General features: G+C 42.3%; 1 protein-coding gene across 1 annotated transcript; it reads right to left on the bottom strand.

Moving 5' to 3' along the window:
• Positions 1-272: 272 nt before the first annotated feature.
• MRPS5 (mitochondrial ribosomal protein S5) lies at positions 273-27,841 on the bottom strand. Its single transcript, XM_054290231.1, has 11 exons — positions 27,770-27,841; positions 26,536-26,673; positions 16,327-16,452; positions 15,792-16,025; positions 13,373-13,407; positions 6,021-6,111; positions 5,155-5,201; positions 4,418-4,475; positions 3,510-3,572; positions 2,252-2,388; positions 273-841 (listed from the first exon to the last, which is right to left on the bottom strand). The coding sequence occupies exons 1-11, from the start codon at positions 27,834-27,836 to the stop codon at positions 617-619; spliced, it is 1,221 nt and encodes a 406-aa protein (XP_054146206.1). The 5' UTR covers positions 27,837-27,841; the 3' UTR covers positions 273-616.

The following is a 27,841-nucleotide window of genomic DNA, read 5'->3' as shown; positions in this document are numbered from 1 at the left end:
CTTTACCATCAGAACTCCAAATGTAACTCTTGAAAGACTGCTAAGGTATTTTCTCCCATAGTAACAAAAGAGGTGGCCCAAGCCTCTTTTGGCATTTGGGGAAATGCCATGACAGGCACTCACAGACTGGGAGGGACAGAACTGAGCTCCTGAGCCTGGGCAGTGGGACACAGGCTGCACATGAGCCCCCACTGCTGCTGCTTGCTGCAGCACCTCCCACACACCAGCACGTAGCAACAACAACAAAAAAAAAGACCCAAACAAACCCAAACTAAACTCACTCTGATGATTCTTTATTGCTTTCACTATCTTGAATTTTCAACAGTTTCCCAAGAGCTTGTGAAAGAAACATGGACAAACCATCCTCTGGAATGGAGTAAATGCATGCTTGAAGCCCAAGGCTCATTCTCTGACTGCTTCCATCTGAACATTCCCACCTGGACAGGCTCAGAGGAATTGTGGGAAAGCAAACAGTGCTCCTGGATGGCAGCAGTGACACGGACAGCATGAGACAGCTCCTGCTGCCCTCCCTGGAAGTCAAACCCAGTCAGCCTTGTCTTGAGCCAGGCTTTGCCAGCTGCTGTGAGCTGGAGACACCACGGCGGGACCGAAGTTGTCAGCACGCCGCCCGTCTGACCCTGGCCCAGGGGGATTTCAGCATTCCCTGCGCTTCCTTCACCTCCCTCCACTCCAGCTTTGTGTTGGGAACCTCATCCTCAGGCTCGGGCTCCTCCCGGACAGGCCCCTGGGGCAGGGCCACCACGATGGGCAGGGGGCCCTGCTCCTCCCGGAACTCCACCACGTAGAGGCTCTTCTGGTCTGCCAGCTGCTGGTGAGTCTCCTGGCAGCAGGGAAAGGACAACCAAAACCAGGATGAAAACTAGGATGGCTTTGCTTCAGCCCAAAACCTACACCTGATGTGGGGCAGGGCAAAAAGGCCCCAAAAAGTCATTTCCCAATTAACAGTTTAAGCACTGTGGAAATGAAATGACTTGTTGGGCTTATCTTACTGGGCAGCAATTCAGATAGCCAGACCTCAGGTACACTGGTCAGCCCTACAGTGTCATCCCAAAGGAACTTGCTTCTGGAAAGACATACCCTGCTCATAAACATGCCTGTTGGCAGGAACATCTTTGTGTCTTTATGTGGATATAAATTTTGCTTTGGTAACAGAAAAGTGCCTGTTACTGCCCAGACAGGTGGCATTAACTAACATAAAGGTACATTCATAAAGACATGAATGCAACATTATTTTCAATTACACCTGTCCCTGGCCTACAAGGTGTTTTGATCACACTCAGATTTTACAGAGTAAATGTTTACAGGTGACAGGAAAGTTTTCCTTCTCAGGGCAGTGAAGAAAACATATCAAATGCATAACTCCAAAAGCAATAACTTATACAGCAAGCCTTTCTTCTGTTTGTTCTGTGGAAGATTGTCAGATACAATAATTAAAAGTACAATGCCAGACTTCCCCAAGTGTGACTGCCCTGAGGTATTGCTAAACTGGGAGATCTGTGACTCCCAGCAGGCAAAGAGGATCACAACCCCTCACCTCCTGAGGCTGAACTGATGACATTGGCCAGGACAGCGTGACAGATCTGACAGCTACAGCTCTCAGGGCTGTATTGGGAATGGAAGCAGCTAAACCTTGGCAGCCACCAAAACTGCAAACAAGGGAGATAACCAGGAATTTCCAGAGGGCTGACTCATCCTGAGGCTGCTGTTCAGAGGAAGTAGGATATAATGCTGCATGTTGGAGCTTTTCCATCAATTCCAGGCAGCTGGCTCAGACAGAGACATCTCCACTGTGAGCACTCAGAGGTGGAGGGAACACCACCACCACCTCCCTGGCTGAATTCAGAGATCTCAATTACAGCAGCAATAGAAGCAGCTGGGGCTTCAGTCCTTGCTCAATGAGAACTTGGAGCACAAACAAGCAGCAGTAACCAAACCTGGCCCACAATTCCCTCTGCCCAGGATTTTTCAGTAGTCACCAAAACCCCACCAAATGAAAGCCCAGGAATCCAGATGTCCCCTGCAGACACCTGGCTGTGGAACAGGCAGAGTCACACACAGCTCTTCCTGACTGGACAACTCCATAAAACTGCTGAGGAATGACCTCCTTTGCTGATTTTGTTTGTAAGATCACCTCATTTTAAGCCTGGAATATAAACTGTTTGCCCACAAACTGTTACAACATCCATCCCCTCCTGTCCCCATACCCAAAGGGCACTGGGAGTGCACCCACCTGTAAGGTCAAGCCTCTAAAGAGAGCTCTGGTGATGTTAATCAAGTTTTTGGATCCAGTGACCTTGGCATACATGTCCTTAATGCCAATTAGCCTGCAGAGGGTGATAATGGCTCGGTGGCAGTGCAGGCCATACCCTGGGGGAAAAACATAAATGAGCATTGTGTGATTATTTATAAATACACAATTTAGTCAGAAGAGAGCACAGAGATGTCTTCTTTGTTGTTTCTGTTACCCAGCATGGTAGAACACATTAGATGTTGAAAATAGCTCCAGGGGCTGTGCAGAGGCATCACTTCCCTTTTCCTGGCCCAGCAATTGGAATCAGTTATACTTTGTCATAATTTTAGTGGCACAGAGTGAAGGAGAGACAAACATATTTCAAAATCCACAAACACAGAGGATTGTGTGTGACCTGCATCCCTCTCCATCACAGAGATGGAGATTTTATCAGCTCCAATGCATAACTGTACTACACTGCCATTAATTGCAGATGGTTTCTTACACTTGCCAGGTTTTAATGGAGGAGATATTTTTTTGAAGAGTCTACTTTTGTTCCAGAGAGGTTTGTTTCACATGGCTTAGCCCTAGTGATTTTTAAAAACTGCAGGACAGTCTTGCTGCTGCTGCTGCTGAGTAAAGGACACAAAAAAAAAGAAATACATCCTGGGGACCAAATGGCTGGAAAGCTGCAGAAAAGGTGTAGAATGTTTTATTCTAGTGAGGTTATCTGATTGGAGACCTTGCCAATTAGGAAATTGAGGGAAAAAGAGGAAACCAGAAACAAAATATACAGAGACACAGATCTGAAAGAAACCCAAAGAGACAAGGAAAAGAAAAAAACACCCCCCTAACTGATGAGCTCTCATGAAACTTCAGGTGCCACTTCCAGGAAGATCAAACTGAATTCACAACCACCAAGGCTGTAAAGGAAGGGAGACCTGGAGTGGGAGGGGTGTGAGAACTTAGAGCTCTGTACAAACCCACCAGTGGCTGGAGCAGGACCAGGCTCCACACCCAGGTAATTTAGGACTGAAGGAATTACATTTAGGAAGAGTGAAGAGCTCCCACCAGTGTCAAAGGGACAAATCCCAATTCTCAAGAGCAAAGCCATGTCAACAGCAGCAGGTATTTCTAAAGAAAAATAACTGATGATTTTCAACATTTAAAACATGGTAGACTAGACACTACGTAAGTTTATCAAATAAATATCAGTCAGTAATTATGAAAAATTCAAAATTTAAACTTCTTTAATTACCTTTGTTTTGTTTCTTCATGCGGATTTTTGTGCTTTTAAATTTCACAGAAATGTCGTGGTAAACTGGAGGGGGAAAAAAGGCATTACAGATAAATTCTGTACAGACACATTACAGATAAATTCTTTCTTCTAGGAAAGCTTTAGTTAGTGCCTTTCTTTTTTTGAACTGGGAAGTTGGTTTTACTCTCCCCTGACTTCTTTAAAGAGGATGATTAGTCTAGGTAAATTTCTGGAATAGATTATGAAAGCTGAGATACCAGTGAGTACTATGTTACTATTGAAAAATAGGTAGGTGTGCCTCCAGTGAGCCTCATTTAGTTTTGACCTGAGCTCACATGACACAGTTTGACTCATATTTTTTTAATAGTCTAGTTTTTAACCTAAGATTTCCCCACAGGCATCAGCATTCTTGGATTTCCATGCAAAATAGTAACAAAAAACTAACAGGAAACTTCAGGCTGACCCTCCAGCCCAGGTTCCCCTGGCTGCTGGGTCAGCACACATGGACTGAGTCACAGGGAGTCATCTCTTCTGACACAGTAAGGGGAAAAGCACAGGAGTTCACTGAAAAGAAAAATGCCCTGACAGTACCTGACTTCCTTAACTCAAACTGTGCCAGAAAAGATCTCATCTTGCTATTAAGAGCCTGAAATAGTATGCATGAGGTATCCAAATTCTAAGCACAGAACCATGGACCTGTTTGGGTTGGAAAGAAACTTTTAAAGGTCAGCTGGTCCAACCCCTCCACAATGAGCAGGGAAACCTGCAACTAGACCAGGCTGTCAAGAATTATAATACAACGCATCAGACCAGAAAAACTCGATTTAACATTTTTTTATGCTTTGCAAGTAGTTGCAACCAGTTCTTGCTGGCATATTCAGTGCTTAGATTGAAAGAATAATACTTACTTGTGTGGTTCTGATACAGTTCTATAAAGTGTAAGGAGCTTATTGCTTTATTCTTTGCCTAGGGAACAAGAGCAGAAAACGTTTTTCCCCTTGAATTCTTCAGCTGAGCATTTGCAATTTACCATTATTCAGTTAATTAGATATAAAAAAAGAAAGAGAAAAACAACTTAGGAAAACAGATTTGCCACATGTAAACCCTGTGGAAATGAAGATGTTTGGTCTGGAGAAAAGGAGGCTCAGGGGAGACCTTACTGCTCCCTACAGACTCCTGAAAGGAGACTCAAGTGAGGTGGGGGTTGCTGTCTTTTCCCAAGTGGCAAAGGATGGGATGAGAGGAAATTGCCTCAAACTGTGCCAGTGGAGGTTTAGATGGGAAAAATTTCTCCCCTGCAAGGGTTACAAGCACTGGAGCAGGCTGCCAGTGGAGTGGCTCAGTCACCATCCCTGGAGGTGTTTGGAAGATGTGCAGACAGGGCACTGAGGCTGCTGGTGGACTTGGCAGTGTCAGATCAACAGCTGGACTGGGTGATCTTAAAGGGCTTTTCTAACCTAAACCATTCTATGATTATCCTAAATCATTCTGTGATTATCTGTATCCAGACAGGCAAAGCAAACACATGGATTTACTTCTTTGCAAAGACTACAAATTATAACTGATTATTAGGGAAAAAAACCCATAAGTGTAGGTATGAATTATTTGTAATTGTCACCAAGTAAAAACAATTCAATCAACATACTTTCCTTAAAGCATTTGTCCTGTCACCTGCCTTCCCTATGGCAAAACCTGCAAGACAGAAAGAGGCATTTTATTGCTGAGAAACAGATGATGCAGATGATCTTCAGAAAGAAAACTGGAAAAAAACAAAGAACTTCACAGCCAAGTTTAGCATTTAAATTTCTGCTCCACTGCACACACCAAAAAAACCCAAAAGTAACCAAAAAACCCAAAGAACTTCACAGCCACGTTTAGCATTTAAATTTCCACTCCACTGCACAGACCATACTCAAAAAGTGGTTCAGAGAAAATCACAGAGACAAACAGTTTAGGAGTTATGAACACCTAACAACTGGATGCCAACTGCTTGTTGTCAAAGGAAAAAAAACCCAAGGCTTAAGCTGTTTTTGTGTGTTTGACCAAACTTTGTTTCAGACAATTGAGTAGTGGTGACTGCTTCAGACAAAATAAAAAGTCTACTCTGTTTAAAAATTAAGAAGGGAATGAAGAAAAAAAGCCTGGGACAACTTCAGTTCCATCATTTAGGACATCTGGATTACAGCGATAACACATTCCATGAAGAAGCTTTCCAAAGAAGAGGCAGGAAGATTTTTTTCAGAGTAACACAACAGAACCACACCTTCCTCTCTTTACAAGATTTCCTCCACTCCCAAGTGCAAGCAACATTCAGCTGGAGGAACACACGAGGCCTCGAATCTTTCACAGAAGCAAAGTTCAGCAAAACTCTGGCTGACCATGAACACAGCTGTCTTATGAGAGCTGCCACAAAACATTCCATCACCAGATGTTACCTTGTTCATACAATAAATACATACATACAATAACTACATACAATAAATACATACATCCAATAAATACAACACATACCTGCAGCCCCTTTACCATTCCCAACAGCCACTAAGGCACGGACTGATTTTTTTCTGCCTTCCTTTGCCTTCATACAAAACACATTTCTCACCTGAAGAAAAAAAACAACACGAAGTTTCCTGTTATTCTACATAATCCAAATGGGTTGGGTTTTGTTAGTTTTTATTTCTTTTTTTTTTTTTCTTAAGAGAATCAAGTTTGCAAAAAAAAAAAGGTACTGGAGGTCTGCAGTGTACACTTAAAATATCTATACTGTCTTTGTCAGTAGGTAGCATCTGCAGTGGGAGACTGGCTTCAAGGCATTAAATACATAAAGGTTGTTAAAAACCCACACTCAAAGAAAAAGTTACCTCATGAAAGTTACCTTTAATGCAAGCAACCCCTCTGTTGTCAGCTGCACAACAGATAATGCTCTAATGCTGCCAGCTTTATGTGTGATTTCAAGCATGATGAAAAAACATGGGAAAGAAATGGAAAGTAATGCTAATATTGAAAAAGTGACACCAATATTGAAGTGCCCTGCCCTCATATTTTAATCTAATTTAGAAGCACTCTCAGGAATTGCTCAAGGTCTGTTGTTGCTCTACACGAATTAAAATTTAGGACTGAAATCTACTTGCATGCTGCAGAAGGCAGTCTCAATACAGAGATGACAGCTGCTGAAAAGGAGATTCCATTTAGGAGAGGGGAAGAAGAAGGAAATAGCTTCAGGAATAGCCTGAAGCTGTGTCCCTGTGCCTGAAGCTCTGTCAGAGGAGCTTTAGTTTGGATATCAGGAAAAAGCTTTTCACCCAGAGGGTGCTTGGGCCCTGCAACAGGCTCCCCAGGGCAGTGCTCACAGCACCAAGCCTGACAGAGTTGAAGAAGCATTTGGACAACAGTCTCAGGCACACGCTGTGACCCTTGGGTTGTTCTGTGCAAGGACAGGAACTGGACTGGATGGTCCTGATGGGTCCCTTCCAAGTCAGAATATTCCATGATTCCATCAGCAAGTCACTGCTTTACAGCCCTCCCCTCCCTTATATGGTTCAATACATCTCAAAGTGGACAAGAGACAGATGTACAGGTGGGAGGGAGAGCACGTTCTGGGAAAAGGGAGGACAACCTGACCTAGAGAATGCAGAATGTGGCAAGAGGTCACTAAAATGATGAGATAATTGGAAGAGACTGGTTACATGTCAGCCCAAACCAGCTTTGGTCTGCTGGGGTTTAGAAATACTTCAGAGTTTGCCCTTTGGTGAACCTGGCTCGTTTGGATGTGCAAACCACAGCTCTGAGGCTGAGGCTACCTGCCTGTGAGTGGGGACCCCTAACACCAAACAGGAATTCAGAATGTGCTGTACCCTTAATTCCAGGTGAGAGACAGCCAAGCAAGGAGCAGCTTAGCCAAGCCGTGATGTAGATTCATGATGCAGAACTGCAAATAATCAAAAACTGTATAAATATGTTTGTATTTCTGGCTTTCAGTGTGCTAGCTTTACCCACAGCACCCCTGTTGGAGCAGAACTATAAATAAATCAAATAGCTCCACTGTGTGTGCACTGACTTCTTGCATACTGGGTGAGAGAACCCAATTTTGGGACAACAATCTGAGATCCTTTGTCCATTTGTTCTAGCTCCCCTGGTTTTGTTTATATATTGAACTAAATGTTTATTTAAATACAGACATACAGTTTATATGCTGTATGTAAGACATGAATAATATACCAAGTACCAAAAGATAACATGTAGCACATATAAAAATCCTTTTCCCTACATGTAATTCATCAGTAAGCTACTCTGCTTGTAGTGTTATGCATCTGAAAGTAGATTATTAGAAAATACTTGGTCATGGTTTAAACATTCTTACTAAAATTCACCATAAGAAATACAAACAAACAAACAAACAAACAAACCCAACAACCCAAAACCAACAACCCCTCTCAAAATTTCAGTGTCTTCACTAGGTACAGATTATGGTTAGGGTTTCAAAAATTTCACCTTGCTTTCATTAAAATAAAGATGCTGTTTAATTCAAGGTGCCCACACATTCTAGAGAGCACTTTGAAGAAATATCAGCCTTGCCAATTGCTTATTCCAAGCTATTTTTCTTTCTTCAAACTCACTGCTGACAAGAACAAGCTAAAAAATCACACCCCATAAGATGGAAGTGGCTGTGTAAATGGGCTATTTAGAGAAAATGCAAAATAATAATGGAAGAAAAGAGAGTGAAGCAGCATCATCTCCCCAGGAGCATCAAGAGAATACTATTTTTGCTTTGCACACACTTTTATCTTCTGCTGCCAATCTCCGTAGGTATCTGTACAAAAATAGATTCAGCACATCAAAAATAAAGGATGTAGAAATCTCATCATGGATTATTCCTCTCCCTTTCCAGAATGTGGCAATAAAGACACATGCAAGGAGCTTCTGTGCCACTCTTCAACCAGCACAGCCTCTGGAAAGTGACTGAAACCCAGGCACAACCACCCCTATGATCAGACTGCCACTCAAGTTAGACTGAAAGCCAAGTTTTAAACTTTGAAAGCAGATGCAGCACATGCTCAACCTAAATCCCAGTGTACCTCAAATTATCTGTCTCCTTGTATCCAGCATCCAGTGGTGAAATGCTGCAAACCCAGCCTTCTTTCTAGAACTGAGGGAAGAGCAGCACCCCAAAACCAAAATGAAACCACCTCAAACATCTGTCCAGAGGAGAAATGACAATGTGGAAGCAAGTTACACTCAAAGAAAGGCTGCTACACATTATTATGCTTTCAGCTGTTGCACTTGGTTAAAAAAAGGGTCAAAATCCAACACTTCCAGTGAGGTTTTCTTTCTGTAAAAGCCAAATGAATGACTGGCCAACTTTATTGCCCTTGGGAATCCCTCCTTTCTAGAAATCCCATTTTAGCCATGATTTCTAGGAACCTGCCACCTCTAGACCACGTTCCTGACCCCGCCACTGTTTTGCTGCTGCTATGCAGAGAAAAATCTGCACAGGCTGATCCCCTCAGGGGACAGCAGCCTCTGGTGCCAGCAGCTCTCCAAGGTACAAGGGGAAATGAGATCAAATGAGAGCAGGGTGCAGGGCTGAAGGAAAAGCACTTCCATGCCAATGAGCCCAGACAGGTCAGGGGCACAGCTAAAAGGTTTGGGAATCCAGTTACCTAAAAGAATTGAGCAATCAACTTGTTAACAAAAGCCAAAGCCATGGTAGCTACACCATGTGCCCATCAGCACTCTGTGCGCCAAGGGTGGAGCAGATTGGTACCACAATGGCAGAACCCCTCCCAGCTGCAGTGTTTGCACTGAAATGGTTCTTAACCTTCACCCTCAGAGCAGGAGATGCTCTCCCCATCCCAGCACCCTTACAGAAAGATAGGGATACAATCCCACACTGAGCCCTGCAAGCCAGCACAACAGAAATAACAACACTCACACAAAGACAAGCAGCACTAATAACCTTGTCCTGCTCCTCTCTCTCTCCTCTCAGTGTGGCCTCATGGAACAGCTCCCAGCTGAGTACAGATCCTTTGGACTGAGCTCCCAGAAAGGCATCCTCAAAGTCACTCTGCATCTGAAATGGCTTTATTTCCTTTTCAAAGGATGGGCCATAATTATGGCCAATTAAAAATCACTCAAAACCTTTTGGGTGTTCCAAATGTCAGTTATTCCTTCCATACAGCCTGACCGGTAAGAGATAAAAATCATTCAACAGAACCAGTTGAGGGTAGCATTCCTAAACTCTACTTTTAGGGCAGGCCAAAATCTTTTGAGTACTCTCAGAGTATCAGAAATAGTGCACAGCTCTGACCTCTCATGTTTTCCTGTCACAGGTAGCTCCAGGTGCTATGTTAAAAACTGTCTGAAATTTTCATTGCCAGTCTAAAGACACTGCCAGCATCATCTAGGGAACAGAAGACTTCCCTGTATTCTAAAAGCAAAATTTAGAGCCTACAAATACCCCAAAAGTACTTCTGAGGCAACATCTCATTAGAAGTAAATTATGACTCAAAGAGTATCCTTTATACCATGTAATTTTTTAGTCAAGGCTGTCAAACAATGGATCTCAGACACTGTAATTCATGCAGCATTTCTTTCACACAAGCCTTTTTTTTTTGCACTCTGCAAAAACAGCTTCCAATGACTTATAAAGAGAAACAAAGGGGTTTAGCCTGTGCATTAAAGAACATTCTTTTTGTCACAAGTAACAAGTCTACCAAGCTGAGTCAAGAAGAGTCAAGAAGAGGCCTGATGCAGGCAGGGAAGGACCTTCCTCATGTCAGAGTGACAGCAACAAGGCAAACAAGATGTCCAGGAAGGAACAGGAGCCATCATGCAGCCACTGCCACCCACAGCTCTCTGTCCCCTGCAGCCACCACCCTTTCATGCTGTGTTTCTGGCAGTTCCTCAGAGCCCCATAACTGATGGCAGTGGCACAGATGACATTTCCAGGCTGTGTGACATCAATGACACAGGTGCCTCTCAGTGCCACACCTGCACTGCAGCAGAGGAGGAAGGAGGAACACTCTGACTCTTGGTTTGGCAATTTTTTTCCTCACAGCTATCAGTTATGAACAAGGAACTTTCCAGTTAGAAACCTGATTAATTGAGTGAAGCACTAGTGAATTCCTGTGCTAGATGAGTCAGTACAAAGGGGATTGAGTGGCTGGTTGTTTTCCAGCCCAGCAAGCTCATGAAGTGAACTTTAATTTACAGGTTATATTGCTCTGCAAATCTGAGTGATCCAAATGGACTGAGACAAGAACACCTATTGCTACTCTGCATTCTGCAGTTCAACACTCAAACACAAATCTCTGTTTTTGTTGGTTTATTTAAAAATGCTATCACCATATCTGGCTCAAAACCAGATCTATTCTGACCCTGGAAAGGTTGCACTGATCCTGCTAAAATGGAGCTGTGCTTGCCCAAAATTCTTCAAGTTGTCTTCACCAGAAACAGGCAATGGAAACAAAAAACCATGAACAAACCAGCAAGTGATCACCAAGATCACAGTTTCCACAACTGCTAGGAGGCAATTTCAGTGTTGGACAAAACCCTTTTGAGATCTGTTTTTCACAAAGGGCTTTATTTATAACTTTATCTTCTCCTTAAGAAAGTTCCCCTTAATGAGAGACTCAGAGGGCCACCAACCTCATGCTCTGTGCCTTCAGGCCCTACTGAGCACAAGGTGTCACTTTCTACTTTTAATTGCACTACAAGGCAATTACTATTAAAGCACAGGATGTCATGTAGGCTACTTTTTTTTTCTGTGTTAGCATGCTCATTTTGGAGAAAAATAAAAGAAAAATTCATCTGAGGGTTGATGACACATGAAATGAAGCCTTAAAGTGAAAATAATAATGGCACATGTCAGCTGCACCTGTAGATTTTAATTACCACTGTGATTATATTATGTTAGAACACCAGTTAAGCATTACCATCAGCTCTATTTAAAGAGATTGTTCTTATCTCTAATATATGAGTAGAACTGGAAATGTTGCCTTAGGCTGGCAGGGAAAGTAGGAAAGTTAACCCAAGTTCTCTACAATAACTTTAGTTCTAGTTGACATGAAAATCTGAGCTTGTCTCTATTTTTCAGTCAGGAGAAATCAAATTACAGTTTTTCTGTTTCTACATTATAAGAAAACACTTTAATAAGCAATTTCTCTCTTTGATTAGCAAAACAGCACAGCCTTTTCAGTAGCATAATCACAAGAAAAAGGGCCTATTATACCTTTGTTCATAAGGCAGTCCTTTAAAAATGGCTCTGAGTTTCTTGCTGTGAAGCACAACTTGCCAGCAAACATTATTTTAATCTCCTGTACTGTTGTGAAGGCAAATATAATGGAAAACACATCCAGAAATAGCAGCATGTCTCTCACCTATTTAAGCCAGGAATGCTAAAATGATCTATTTATTTCAAAACTCATACTTGTTATCAGAAAATTGTAAGACTCAATTATCTTGAGCTCACTGCTGATTTTGAATAGAGAATTTTTGCTGCTGCTATTTTTCTGCAAAAACATTCCACTTTCTCAGATTGTCACAACTGTGGCAATCTCATGTAACAACAGAGCCCCAGCCTGCTTTCAAAAGCTTTTTTATTACTCAAATATAATAAAGCATTGAAACAGATTTCTGCAGCACATGGAACCACTGCAGAGCAACTCAGCTCTGCTGTGTGTAAATAATTCTGCCAGTACAGCAGGGCAAAGTCCCCTGCTCTGGCACCCAAAGTGAGAGCCAGCTGTGACAGCAGCATCCAACATCCTCTGCTCTGCCATGGGCCCCTTCAGGCAGCTGAAGGCACTGCCAGCTCAGGGCTTGGCAACAAAAATCACTTCTTTTAGAAACAATTCCTGTGCAATTCCATTTTTACAAATGGCCTTCAAACACAGACTCAGCTAAAGGCCAAGTGCTCCAAATGGTCTTTGCTGTATCAGTCAAAGCCCATGGTGTGGTCCAGTCCACTCCAAAAACCCACTGAGATATGAAAATGGTTTAACAGGTCACAGATTTTGTCTCCCCATCCCTTCTGAGAGATTAACTAACTTGTTTTTAAAAAGCTCCAATGACAAACATTCCATATAGTCCCAATTCATTCCAGCATTCAAATTCCCATTTGCAAGTCATTCTTTATGTCTAAATTTACCTTGCTTTTTATTTATATCCATTGCTTTTTATCTTTTGCTTTTTATCCTTACAGCAGACATCTAAAACAGTTTACATCTTTCCCCTCTACAGGATTAAAAAAAAACAAAAACAAAACCAGAAACAACCAACTCATGATTTTTAACTACCCAGACTGAGATTTCAATACAGCATCACTGTTTTTCTCCACATCTCAGGAGATACCAAAACCCACTGCCACAAGCAAAGATTTGGATTTATCCAGAAAACACTCAAGCCACTGGATAGAATTCCAACTGATGGTCATCTCAGCAAAATGCAGAAAGATAATCAAGGGCAAAGAAACCCATTTGCACATTTACCAGTGCAATGGGTAAATTCTTGGCTTCTCACCTGGAAGAGAGAAGGAGAAGAAGGAGAGAAGCCTCAGATGCATTTCTGGAGTACAGCTGTCAGGTAGCTCAGCTTCTGACTTGCCTGGTTATTCTTTTAACTTTCAGACAAGGAGCTGTTGTGAATCAGGCTATTTTGTTAAGAAAATGTTTCTCTTAGCCTTTCTCTCTCAAATGAAGGGCCAAGGTAACTCACTTTCTCATAGGTTGTGCAGCTGAAACAGAAAACCAGACTAATTCCTACTGCTACCATTCTGACTTAGCAAAGACTTGTTAAATAATTCCAAGGTCAATATAAAGTAGTGATAATTCTTCAAAGTCCCTGGAAAGATTTGCAATGCTTACCTCAATGACTCTTGCTTCAAAATCTTCATAAGTTTCTGTAGGGAGAAAAACAGAGTGTTACATTTCCTTGTGTTCCTTCTCTATCAGCACACCCTCCTGTAGGTGGTACAAATGAAGAAGGACACAACTTTTGTGGAGCTGTAATTTATAAAGCAGTCTCAGCAAGAAGTAGAAAAGGTAAGATAATTTGAACCAGCAGTGTAAACTGCCTTCTTCCCTAAATAACTGCTCTGAAACTGCAAATAAACCTCAAATTTTATATATACAGAGCAAAAGCTGTAAATCATTAAAATCACCAGATGGGTCACTTCCACTATGACTAAAGCATTATCCAAAATTTTTCAGAATATTCTGAAGCTTTTATCATATAATTAACAGGGATTCAAAGAGATTTGGGGTTTGGACTAGATGACCTGATAAAAAGCCTCTTCCAATTCAACCTGTTCTTTGATCCTATGGAAATGCAAGCACTTCTGTATCCACACTTTTGTGAAACTCCAGAAAGGGGAGGGGGAGCAAGAAACAAAACAATATATGATCACTTCAAATAACCATAGTCCTTACAAGCTCTTGCTTTTCCAACTCACCCCATGAACAAGAGTATTTCAGTATAACACAGGAAACCTTTACTTGGTGTTGTTACAGTGAGATTTTGGAGGAAAGCTTAAAAAGCTGTAATGGTGTAGAACTGGGGCCTTAGTCCTTGACCAAACATTGGTTTATTATTTACCCAAAACCTCCAAGATGTTTATAAACATGATCTTGGCACAGTTTAGAGACCTGTCAGGCTGCACAAAGCAGATTTCTAGCTGACAGTAAGGATATGAATCCCAGCAGGCACTCTCTGAACCCTCTGAAGCTCTTCAGCTGCTGAAGGAACACTGCAAACCTGGGAGAAAAGCAATTTGATTTCTGAGCAGAATACACTGTTCCTTCTGCACTCCTAGCTGGCACAAAAGTGCCACCAGGGAATCCAGTCATGGCACAGCCCCAGCCCAAAAGGATTCTTTGGGTTTGGCAGTTTCAGGTCTGCTCTTCCTATCACCTTGACATTGCTTTGCACACAGGGATTGTCCCAATTCCCCTGCAGAATCATTAATCCTCTGAATAAAAAGAAACTGAAAGAACTGTGGGGGCCTGAAGATCCCCAACATTTTTAGCAGACTAAAAGGAAATCAGTGCAGGCTAACCAGAAACTGCTTTTTCTCAAACTCATCTATAATGCAGGCTGACAGCTTCATTCTCCTATTTTGATTGCAGTGCCCTTTCCTCTTTTTGGCAGAACTTGATCTGACTGGAACAGGCTCCCCACTGCCAACTTTAATGCAAGTAATCCATATCAGTAGTACCAGCCAAAAGCAAAATCAAGGAAAACACCAGAAGGTAAAATTCACAAATGCATAAGCACTGTTTACAACAGCTGTCACTTCTTTTAGTGGGATAAACTCAACACAGTCTTGTGTTTAGAGTATGGAACTAAAACCATGGCACTTCCTAGATTTGCTCCATGTTCCACCACTGACTTATGGGGAATTTGGAGCAATTAATCTCTCAGATCTCCTATTTTTACATTAACAGATTCAGTGACAGCTGGCCAAATCCACTGCCCCATCACTGCCTTCCACAGAATATTTGCTTTTAGGGTAACAAAATGAAATGCAATAGTGCTAGAAAATACCACCTGTCTTTCTTAGCTCCTCTTGTCAGTAAGCAGAGTTTCACAATAAAAACTCAGCCCAACAGGATTGACAAGTCTTTTTCATGTTTAATTAGTTGAAAAAGATTAGGTTTCTAAATGTTAAAGCTACTATAGAATCTCTAGTAGTCTGAATAACAGCACTGTAAAAAAGTTACCTCTCTGCTGTACATATAAAAGCTCTAGCTTCACTATATTGAACTACTTAGGAAATAAGAAATAACTTTTATAGTTATTATGGTAGTTGTTTGTTGCAGCTTCTTCTAAAAGCTACATTCAAACTACATAATCTTTAACCCTATTTCATTATTTGAACTAGAATTTCAACAAGATTGATTTATCCCACAGGATCCTTTAAGAAACTATAAAAAAACCATGACTATACTTCATACTCAAGACAATTGATGGTGCACACAGAAGAACATTTCCATCCTTTAAGACTCCTGTAGCAGTCTGACAGAACAGAGTGCTCTGTAATACCACATAAAATCATTGTCTGTAATGGAACAGAACAGTCTAACAGCTGCAGGAAATAAAGCAGTGAAATTTTAACAGATTTCACTGTGTGAGCTGTACCTGCTCTTTGATTTAGCTTGCTTGTGTGTGGGCCTGGAACAAAGTACAAAACCAATTTTCATTCCCAGCAAAAGTCTGGATCTCACTTTCTCCAAGCCTCCCCTCAGAAAGGCAAAGGGAGAGGCAGAAGATAATTGGTTTTCTTACCTCCATTGGGACCAGGGTCAGGAGGATCCAGAATAACACCTCCCCAGCACTTTCCACTCCATCCTCCCTCTCTCTTAATTTTTATTTTCTTTTTCTTCTCAAATGTATCTCTCTGCTGAATGATTTCAGACTGAATTCTCTCTCGTTCTTCTTTTTTTCGTTGGGAAACTTCCTGCACTTTCCCAGTTTGCAGCACAGGAGCATTTAGACCAGGCCAGAGGAAACCAGAACGTCCTTAGAAATAACAGAGAAAAATTATGCTTTGCTCCAAGTGAGAATTGCAACTCTGCACTCAGGAAAATTGCAACAAAATGGAAAATTCTCATGTATTTCAAATGCATTCTATGATGCAGAATTTGTAACAGGAAAAACAAAAGCAACATTAAATAATCATATCAAGATTTTTTTGTTTAAAGACAAAAATATCTCAAGCAGTTCTGGCATCACAGAAAGGAACTTTGTCCATTTATGAAATCAAGAAACACTGCACACAAAAACATCAAGATGCGTTTTCAGCTTTGTATTTGGGATCTACCTTCACCAATCTCTTGGCCTCTATTGAGATTCTTCCTTAGCTTTTTCTTCTTTTTCTTTCCTCTTCCTTTCTTTACTCCCACGCCAGTCTCTGCCAAAGCTCCTTTCCATAGCTGATCAGCTGTCACTGAAATAAAAAACAAAACTTCCTTAAGTTATATTCAAGTACAGCTTACACTGGAAACTGAAGCTGAACAAAAAATAACCCCAAACTTGAAACCTGCCTGATCTTTGCTTTGCTGGAATTTAAACTGTAGCATTACTGCCTTGCCAAGAAAGTGATTTCCTACTCTGTGCATATGTATTTGGTGCAGAGATGTGTCTCTACTCCTGATTACTGCACTGAGAGAGGCCCACAGCCAAGGGCATGTTTTTTACAAGGTTTTTCAAGAGTGATTTAAGGACAAGTAACCACTATGGTATTCATTTCCAGGTCATGAAAAGAAAATCATTCATTAGTAACTCAGAGCAGCAATACCTTGCAGTACTTATCCAAGGACATTGATCAGTGACAGTCAACTTAAACCACCCCTAGAAATATCCAAGGGCTACCCTGCTTTAAAATGCACAAAACACAAAAAATTAAGCAAAACATAAACCTGCTGCTTTTCACAATTCTGAAAATATAATGTCCCCCTTATTGCCTGTGTGAGTGGAAAGGAAGGTAAGGAGAAGGAATACAAAACTGTTAAACACTTTAACAGCATCATCACAGAGCTCTGGCTCTGTCAGGCCTCCTCAGGGCCAGGACCATGAACTGCCTTGGGGCTTCACCTAGCACAGCAGAGCAAGACTTAGGAAACAAATTCAGTGATTACTTGTAAATTCCCACTCACCCAGCTGATGGCAATACAGGATACCACAGCAGCTTAGACCAAAAAAAAAAACAACCCAAAAAAACCCAAAAAAACCCCACCCAAAACAAAAACAAACCCCCCAAAAAAACAAAAGCAAAAACTATACCAAAAAGAAACTGATTATGTGAAAAGATGCCATAGATAATATTTCTCAGAATCCCAGGATGGGTCAGGCTGGCAGGGACCACTGTGGGACATCTGCTCCAACCTCCCTGCTCCAGCAGGGCCATCCCAGAGCACAGGGCACAGGATGGTGCCCAGGTGGTTCTTGGCTATCCCCAGTGAGGGAGACTCCAGAGCCTCTGGGCAATCTGTCCCAGTGCTCGGGCACTGCACAGGGAAGCTCTTCCTCATGTTCAGGTGGAACTTCCTGAGCCTCAGTTCCTGCCCCATTGTCCCACTGCCTCTGGACAGAGCTGGTCCATGCTCTGGCCCCTCCCTGCAGGCACTGGCAGACATGGATGAGGTTCCTCTCAGTGTCTCTTCTCCAGCTGAGCAGGCCCAGCTCCCCCAGCCTCTCCTCAGAGCTGAGGTGCTCCAGTCCCTTCCCCATCTCTGTCCCCTCTGCTGGACCCTCTCCAGGAGCTCCAGGTCTCTCTTGTCCTGAGGATGCCAGAACTGGAGCCAGCATTCCAGACTGGCCTCCCCAGGGCTGAGCAGAGGGGCAGGATCACCTCCCTGCCCTGCTGGCACTGCAGCTCCTGGTGCAGCCCAGGGTCCCCTTGGCCTCTTGTGCCCAGGGCAGGGCTGGCCCATGGACAGCTCCTTGTCCAGCAGCACCCCCAGGTCCCTCTGTGCAGAGCTGCTGCCCAGCAGGGCACCCCAGCCTGTGCTGGTGCCTGGGGCTGTTCCTGCCCAGCTGCAGGACCCTGCCCTTGCCCTGTTCAGTTCCAGGAGGTTCTTCCCTGCCCATCTCTCCAGCCAGAATGCAGCAGCATCACCAAGGTTCTGTCTGCAGACCAATGCCATTGTGTGCTTGACCCAGGGGCAGTGTAAATCTTGTCTTCTCTGATTAAAAACTGATTTTGTTTATTTAAAGAAGACAAAAAAAACTCAGTAAAAACTTTTAACCGGAGGAATTAAAATAACAATAGAATCGCTACCACTTCCCACCAGCAATTACTTATTTTCAGAATAATGTGCTTGAGAGATCCTGCCCCACAGACTGGAAAATGCTTTGGAACTGGGCAAGCTCTGCCATCCTGAAGGACAGAAACAATCCAGGATGCCCAGAGATGCCACTGAGTGCCCAGGTTCATTTTTGTACTAAGTTTGTTTAAGGTGTCAAGGTGGCACTTCCAAGAGTTTGACACACACCTATTCACTCAAATATCTTTTTCCAAGTAGGAAGCATTACTGATTCCTTTTTGAGAATCCTGAATCCAGCAGTCAAAGCTCAGCACACAAGGAAGGACACACAACTCTGCAAGCCCAGGGAGCTACAAAACAATATTACCTCAAGACAGCCAAGAGGAGGGTGGCCTCCAAAGTCACCACATACCCAAAAACATGGGGTATGAACAGCTCAACAAGGCAAAACATGTAACAGGGATTTTGGCTCTACTGCAGACAAGTGCAAATCTGTGTATTACAGACCAGCACAAATGCCCATGGATAACAGCAAAGTTTATCCCACTTCTTATATGCTGTGAGGCAAGAATTGAAAAGCCTCCTAGGTAGGCTTTAGTCCCTGTAAAAAAGATGTTTTTGTCTCAAAATTACATGCTCTTTTCTACACATTCAAGTGAATCCCAATGTCCAGAGGTTTGGAAGTTAAAAAAAATCCCACAAGCAGCAGCTGCATCAAATGGCTTAAAACCAGGGTCTGAACTGTCAGCCACTAAAAACCTTCCAGCTGATTACAACACACCAATCCATGTAGCTGTGAGTTAAGTGTGTGGGGGAAACAAAACCAACAAAAAACCCCACCAAAACCAACAAAAACTTATATAAAAATGCATTACCTCCCTAGTGCAAATTTTTTTTTTGGAGAAAAAAAAGCAAAGTAAGTAGGTAATGTGTTTTTCAGTAAATCATGCTAAGTTAACTATGGGGCTGTTCCATTAGGTGGAAGGCAGATCATCAATCCTGTTAAGCTTCTTAGCTGATTCAGAAAACACTGTGTAACCAGCAATTCTTTTTTAAAAATGATAATCCTGCTAGCCTATGGAATCATAATAAAGGTACTCACATTTTTCTTTGCAAGACTATTTTTAAGCTGGGACAGTCCCTCAATCTGCAGTTTGGGTGACCCTATAAAGGGTCAAATACTGACAAAAGAGGCTGCAGAGGGGCAGCAACAAGAGAAAAGAGCAGCTCTGGAGCTGGTAAAATATGCCAAAAAAATCCTGCTCTTTGAGCTGCACTCCAAATATACATACAATCAGATCACTTTAATTCCAATAGAGGGAAGTAGCAAAGGTCACAGAGTCAGGACATTGTGCTGCACCAGAGGAGAACATTCAATGCCAGCACATCCATGAAGAACAGGTCAGGCTGAGTCAAGCTTTGGCCTCAAGCACTGCACAAATCCTGACAAAATTAGAACCAGATGAAAACATCACATTTGGTCCCAAAGTGCAGCTCATCTCATCAGTCTACAATAATACCATCATGTGTTTGGAAAGCAGCTGCATTTAATGAAACACATCAGAAGCCTGCAGGCTGCTGAGTTCTTTATAGGATGGAGGTATCACGCTGATTTTAAGACAAAGTGACAAGAATGGGATGTGAAAGGGATAGGCTGTCATCAGGAGCACTGTAGTGCTGGGGACATTGCTTATGACAGACAGACAACACACCACTGGAGAAAATAAAAATCTGTGTGTAAGAAAGGTCAATCTGACTTGGCAGCAAAGCACCAAGGTGATTAGTGAGCACACTCACAGGCAGGAGGAGTGGATGATTTGGAGGAAGTAACTGCCGGCAGAAAGGAGCACCAGTGCACTGCCTTCACACTTGTGGAGATGCTCTGGAATTAACACTACAGCAGACATGTAGTGTCTTTGAGATTTATGGGCTTATTTTATTTTGTCTCTGTGAAATAGGATGTTGCATGCATTCCTCAGGAGCTAAAATAAAACCAGTCATAAAAGCCACTACACATTTTTAGTCAGTTACCCAAAAGCACAGAGCTACTGAGTGGGGGGAAAAAGTGTCATCTTTAGGATTTTATTTTATAGACTAGAAAAAGATCCACTACTGAACAGAGCTGAAAGCATGCTTCATGCAAGCTGATCACTAACAACAGTTAAGTCTGTGTGACATCACTCCCTTCTGCTTAATCTACACAAAAGGTATTTGTAATATTCTAGAAAGGATTTGGGTCTTTTTATATTATCCCTGAATAGCTGGAATGAGACAGGTAATTATCAGATTAATATTTGGCCACACCTCAGTAAACCAAAAGCATTGAAATACTTGCAGTAAGCCCCATCAGAACCCAGTATCCTAGATACTCATTAACTGAGATTAAAATCAGATTTCTTTGTCTCCTGGAAGATGAGTTCACAGCTTGCTGAGCATACAAAGAAAGACAAAGAGCAGTAAGCTGGAAAACTGAAGGGAATAAAAGGAGAAGAAAGAATCAATTTTCTAAAGCGGCTAAGTAGGCTCACTTCTTTCCAATACAAGTAATCTTTCCCTAAGGTTTTTGATAACAAATAGCTTGTGGCAGCACAGCAGCAGATATAGAAAGACATTAATATTGGCATAATAAAAATACTAAAGAACTTGTTATAATAATCATACTTCTACTTACAGTAAACAGTGCCTCAGTGCACTGCTGTCCACTAACACCATTACATTTGTGCACCTGTACTACCTAAGGAACATAGTAAGGTCTTTTCCATCACTTACATTCTCTTCCAAGTTTCAGCCTGGAATACACACTTTTATTAACAGATGAAATCTTAGAAAACACCAATTTCCACCATCTCCAAACAAAAACAGGATTTAGAAAGAAATGCTTCATACATATGAAATATGAACGAGCAGAGAACGTGCTGCTACAAATTTAATGATAAATTACAGTCTATACACAGCTGATTAATGACCACAGTGAGACATTTCTTCTTGCATGCAGACCTTTAACTTCATTAACTTACCCCTTTTACTTAATCCAGAAGTTTAACACACTTATCTGGAACCAGGAGACCCACACACTTCCTGATTTGAAGGACTTCAACCTTGGTCCCCCATTTTCTACAGGAATATACATCTCCCTGTTGTTTCACAAACAACATTCCAAAAATTAACTTTCTGCTTTCAGCTCCCTTTCCACGTGTGCTTCAAAGATTCCTAGGACAGAGGCTGGCACAGAGCAGGCCACATCAACCACTCTAACCAGGATTTGGCAAAAAACTGCAATTTAAGTAGCTTAGGTGAGGAAAAGGAGTGATCCAAAATCTAAGCTTATGGTATCATATTCTCTCTCCAGCATCTTACAAAATGTGCCTGACAACAATATCCTTAACTACAAAGCATTTAGGGTAAAGGTGCTAGGAAAAAACATAGAGCAGCTGTCTTAAGAGCAAAACCTACAACTCAATGCAGTGGCTGAACATGACTGAAATAATTTAGATGTCATTTCCAATTGAATGTATTAACATTCAACTTCAAGCTCAATTCTTATGAGTGGCTGCAGTCATTCTCACAATTACATTAAAACCCACTTCCAAAACAACAGCAGTGAACCATCCAAAACAATGATGGAGTTTGACTTTATCCACCTTAATCATCTTCAGCTGAACTCATACACTGCTCAAAACCTGTCAACTCAGTTCACACCATCTGTTATTCCTGAGGAGTTATGTTTCTAATGTGTTTTCCTCTTAGCTTTAAACATGGAAGTCTTTCATTCCAAGACCTACTCAGGCTTTGTAAAGTTACTTATGGAAAATGCTTAACTCCTCTAGGTTGAATCCTCTCCTCCATGATTCAAAAGGAAATATTCTGCAGATGAAAATACAAAGAGATTTATTAATGAGAGAAAAATGGAACAATGGCATTCCAATACCAGAGGGATCACTTTTAACATGTGAGATTCTACAGCAGACTCATGAACATCAGTGTGCCCATCCCAAATGAGAGCTGCTCTTGCCACCTGACCTCTGCAATGCCACTGTCTGCCATCATATGACATCAGTTTCCTGATCTCCTGTCTAACCCTAGCCCATGAGCAGAAAACCATGGATCTATAAGATCAATAAAAAATGAGATATAGTGCCAGATTATTCTTGTTATTATTAAGTCACCACACTCAAAACATTGTTTTCTTCAAAGAAAGAGACCCTTTCTCAAAAGAGACCTCTCGGATTTTAAAAATGGCAGTGTGTGATGCATATCTGAAACTGAGCTCTGCTGGAAGAGAATGAGAAGACAAAAATCTCCCCCTCCCTGGTGAGGCCATTAAAAACCAGGGCTGCTTAAGCAAAATACATTCTCCTCTTTGCCATTCTGCCTCCAGCCCCAGCAAATGGCATCTTCTGAGGGTATCAAAAGGTCTGAGGGTATCAGAGGGTTCTGAGGGTATCATCTGTGAGCTCTCCAGGGCTTTCCACAAACCTGGGCAGCCCTGAGGACTGTGAAGTGCTCAGTCTGGACAGCCCTGCTGAGTCCCACAGCAGTAACTGCTGCAGCATCATCCAGCTGCCAGAACCTGGGCACTGGAAATGTCTCACCAGGACAAGGGCTACAGCAACACCACAAAAATCAACATGAAGCCATCCAAGGGATCACTACCATGGGACAGATATGAAAATGGTTTTAGATAAAAGTTAACAGGTTAAAAATATGAACTGCACATACCTGGTATGCTTCCACTGAAAACTTAAGCTCAGTTCTACTTCTCACTGATAGAGGGATTTCCACAAGAGTGAAACAGGGAAAAAAACCCCTCATCTACCACCAAACTTTCTCTGTTTGATTTTGGTAATACAAGTCTGAAGCTCTTGGGGCTATCCATTTATTCATAGTAATTTAATAACATTGATAAAAAATGCAAAAGCTCCAATTATGTGGATTGCATGAAAATTTTGTTTAGGTGGGCTTGCAAATGTGTTGACACATAAAGACATCTATAGTCTAATCATTTTTTCCCCCAAGATAGAATGGGAAAGTTTTGGGCACTTCCCTCAAAATCCAGACACAAAACTTGCATCCTGATAGTGCAACAAAACCTGGAAAATATTCCAAAAGATGCATTCACAGTGCTGCACTGTCACAGGAAATAACCCCACTTAACTGCAAGCCCTGAGCACACTTCCACAGTGCACTCAGATTAGAGTTCCACATTTTCTAAAACTGGCAATTTGTCACAATGTCAGCAGAAGCTGCAGACATGGGATTGTCAGGTTGATTGTCAGTCTCAATTCAAACCCTGAATAAATCCAGCTACAATTCCAGCGTCTGAGAAATTGTATTTTTTTTCCTTTATAACATTTTATGAAAAACCAAGGACCTTAAATGTGGCTAGTATATGTTGCTGTAAATGCTACCATCTTTTGAAGGTTGCTTTGATTATTAAAGCTTTCATTTTTTGTTTTTAGTAACTATCATGTCTCAGTGTCACCAGATGGATATGGAGAAGAGATTTCAGTGAGGTTTCTGCAAACTAAGCACCTTTGGCTTGGTTCAGTTCCTCAGAACAAAATGAAAATCAGGCCAAATGCCTTTGAAAAGTAATATCATAAAACTATCAAAATGAATACTGTAAAAAAAAGTCCAATCAAATCAAAGCCCAATAGAATTGTGCCTCTCCAGGTACAATTAACTATAAGGCATTCAGTCCCCTTTCTTTTGACTAAAAGCAATTAACTATTTTTCAACATACACACAACTCTCTTGTAAAAGGAAAAAAAAATTAAAAGCAGTGGTACAGATGTAACTCTTTACATCCTTAATGCTGAAACATCAAAACTCTTAAGGTACCACTGATAATGACAAGGGCAGGTCTGTAATTATTTATCTGGAATGCTCCTACTTCAAGAAAAATTCTTTGTAAATTGAAAAAGTAAGTATTTTTAAATTCTGATCATGGAGTAAGACATGGCTGTCAAATTGAATAATTTATCCCAGGGAAAATTCACATAAGACTACAAAAACATGGTACAAAATGTCATTCAGGAGCAGCCTCAAGGAGCAGTGGAAGCTGTATGAAAGGTCACAGAAGTGCCTTTGGAACAAGATGCTCTTTAAGGCCCTTCCTACCCAAACCATGAGTAGCTCCCAAGGGTAAATAATGGAATCACCTGTGAGTTGGACAGTCTAATTTTTATAGAGTCCCAGTATCAAATAAAAGCTCTTTATCTCACATGCACTTGGATACATGACAGATGTTGAGAAAATCATGCCTGGGGTCAAAGATAATTCCTAGGGCTGGGAGGCAGCCAAAGCAGTAAATGAAAACTGAACTGCTTCCCATGGTCAGGAGGCTGGAAAGGGGAAAGAATAAGCCTGGAATAAGAAGATAATTTTACATTATTTCATTAAAATCTCACTGAAATATGTCACAGGACAGGAATAAATCCCTGTGTCTGTTTTTGTGTCAGAGCTGAAGGAGAGAGCTACCTGGGTAAGGATCAGATACAAATGCCTAGGGTAATTGCAGTTCCTCCTATTTAAATGAATTCCTTCTATTTAAACCAGTCAAACCATTAAAAATAAGAGTTATATTGAAGGTACAGACGACCCTACCAACAAGAGCCTGGTGATATTGCCCAAGGAATGATGGAATATCATTAAGCATTCACTAAGGAGGGAGAAAAATCCAGTCATCCTTCCCAGGCACAAAGCTCTGTCATTTGGCTGACATTTCACTTGACAGCTACTCCACATAAAATGGTCACATCTGCATTTTAAATGTTGCCACTTCTGGAGGAACTGCACTGCTAAGGATTTGAGTGATTTCTACTGTTTGTATCCACTTCATTTGCATTGTGAAGGTTTTGCTTTTTACCTCTGTAAGAGAAAGTGTTCTCAGAATAATTGTACTTTGAAATACAAAACCCTGAGTCTTCTGAATCTCACGGCTACTGTCTCTGCTTCACATATACAGGAGGTACACTTTCATTTTTCCAGGTTGTTACACCTCATTAAATAAGACAATAGTTTTAGGTAGTTTGCCTAAATGGATCAAATTTTATTAAACAACACAGATGTCATCACAGCAAATATTTCTAATTCAGTCATTCAACCAGACATCTGGAAAAGCTCCTGGTAAAACAGAGCTCCTCCAGAGCTTGTGAGTATGAATACAAGGCTAATTAAGGAAATAATCTAACCTACAAATCCTAATCATGCTGCAATCACTTGTGGTGCTACATGTTTAATTTAAGATAAACAAAATAACAGCAGAGGGTGACTTCTTACATATTCTCATCTTGCTCTGCTTGTCTGAACGAGTTCTCCCTGCAGGTGGCATCCTTAGAAAGCCTTTTCCACGCAGAGCCTGCAGCTCTCACTGCAGCCTTTCCCAAGCCTTTGGAGACCTCTCCACCCTCGATTACTTGGAACCAGTCAATGGTCAAAATTTACAGGATAAGATGAGCAGCAAGCCCAGCCTGACTGGTTAACCCCTTCTCTTGAGCAGTTGTAAAGAAAGCAAATGCAGTATTCTGCACCCAGGTGTTGAAAATGGGAAGAGACCACCAAGAGAGGCTGATTCTACAGAGCTTTTAAATTCTGTGGATCAGAAACAATCAAATTTTGACTCTCTGATTGCTGCAGTTATCTCTGCCAGAGACTGTGTCCTTGCCATTTCTTCTCTCCCCATGTGGGACAGGAATAGGGAGCACAAAGCAGGTGGAAAAGCCCCCCAGGTACCTCAGTTCACAGCTCTGAGTGTGGATTTAAACAGCCAGCACTCCTCAGCTATGGCAAGCATGGGGGAAATTCCTTTAGGGCTGAGGAAAACACTGCACCAGAGCAGGCAATCTGCAGGGTTGGTACCAATAGGTTTTGTGTAACTCCTTCTTGCATTGCAGCAATTTCACTTTGAGGCAGCACAGCTTGAACAGGAGGCCTTGCCTGTGGCTCAGAAATAATTTAGGAGATAAACACACAATTTAAACTCTGAATAAAGGCCTAGGAAACAGAGGGGAAGCTGCTTCCTCCTCCCATCCAATGACACACATTAGATGGAGTCACTGTGACACAAAGCAAGCCCTTGTTTGCTACTAAAAGATGATAAATTGATTTTGTGCACACACTTCTGTCCACACCTGCAGCTGCCCCTATAATCTCAGGAGACACAAAAAGTCAGCATACACAGATTTCATGTCTCTCCAAGGCAGTGTTTTCTTCCCCTCTCCTGATTGTTCCAGTTAATAATTTTTATGCACCTCAGGACTTACAGGTGTTGAAGAAGCTGCTTTTCCTGCTCTGCTCCAGTGTCCCAGTCCAGGGGGCAGAGAGGGAGCACCGTGTCTGGAGAGCCCATGCCAGGCTGGAGTAGGAGCTGCAGCTCCCTGCCACTGGCACAGGAGCAAACCCTGGGGACAGAGACACAGCTGTTTATAGACATTATAAAGCACATTATAGCACATTTCCTTCCTTAAAGCTGTGGTTTCTGCAAATACAGGCATGGGAAGGGAAGCCAGGGATTTTCAAAAGGAATCAGACTTGAACCTTTTGTCTTGAAGTGCAAAGCAGAATGTGGGAGGGAAAACATTGCAACAGAAAATGTCACAAAGAGAAGAAGGCACTCTGTCTTGCTGATAGAGTGATTTTAATAAATTATTAAGAAGTAGTTGCAGCCTTTTATTTTTCCTGGCTAACCTGCAAGAAATGGTTGGGGTTTTTTAAGGATATTCTTGTGACTAGACTGTGGAAATATTTCCCTTCACTAAGGAAAAACCACCAGCCTGTTTTCAAGCCCTGCTTAATGTTCAGGCTCTAATATCACAGTTTGGCACCACTTCATTACAGATTGCCCTCAGGATGAAAAGAGACCTGAAATTCATTAACTGTTGAGGTTTGGCTGAAGAAAAGAAAGGAAAAAAAGTTTCCAGAGGACTGTGGAAGATAAAGATGTTTTCTCTTCTTTCTGTGTATACTTTAAAAAATAATACATTTGAGTTTCAAAAAGTCACTGCAAAGGATCCATGTGCCCATGGATGGGGGTGTGCCCATGGATGGGGGGGTGCCCATGGATGGGGGGGTGCCCATGGATGGCGAAGTGCCCATGGATGTCTGTGTGTGCCCATGGATGCCTGGCTGTGCCCATGGATGTCTGGATGTGCCCATGGATGGGGATGTGCCCATGGATGTCTGGCTGTGCCCATGGATGCCCAGCTGTGCCCATGGATGTCTGTGTGTGCCCATGGATGGGGGTGTGCCCATGCCTGCCCAGATGTGCCCATGGATGTCTGTGTGTGCCCATGGATGTCTGGATGTGCCCATGGATGCCTGGCTGTGCCCACGGATGCCCAGATGTGCCCATGGATGCCTGGCTGTGCCCATGGACAGATGTCCGTGTGTGCCCCCGATCGCGCTCCCCTCGCCCTGCGGGTCCCCCCCGCCTCCCTGCGGTGTCGGTGCCCGCTGCCCTCCCCGCGGAGGCTGCCCCGGCTCCCGCTGCCCCATCACCTCTCCAGGCCGCCCGGAGCGCGCCGCGGGCACAGGCCCGCCCGGCCGCCACCACCGCCGCCGCCATGCCGG

This window comes from Melozone crissalis, unplaced genomic scaffold, assembly GCF_028551555.1.
Source record: "Melozone crissalis strain CALT ecotype California unplaced genomic scaffold, PUWL_Pcris_2 ptg000081l_1, whole genome shotgun sequence".
Taxonomy (NCBI): Eukaryota; Metazoa; Chordata; class Aves; order Passeriformes; family Passerellidae; genus Melozone; species Melozone crissalis.
The sequence above is the reverse complement of the archived record's forward strand: the minus strand, read 5'-3'. Positions and strand labels throughout refer to the sequence as shown.

Excerpts from the sequence above, each read along its gene's own strand:
- MRPS5 (XM_054290231.1), bottom strand. The coding sequence starts at position 27,836 with ATGGCGGCGGCGGTGGTGGCGGCCGGGCGGGCCTGTGCCCGCGGCGCG. Across the intron at positions 16,026-16,326 it reads AGGCCAAGAGATTGGTGAAG|GACGTTCTGGTTTCCTCTGG; the intron begins GTAGATCCCAAA and ends GTTATTTCTAAG. Across the intron at positions 5,202-6,020 it reads GAATGGTAAAGGGGCTGCAG|GTTTTGCCATAGGGAAGGCA; the intron begins GTATGTGTTGTA and ends TCTGTCTTGCAG.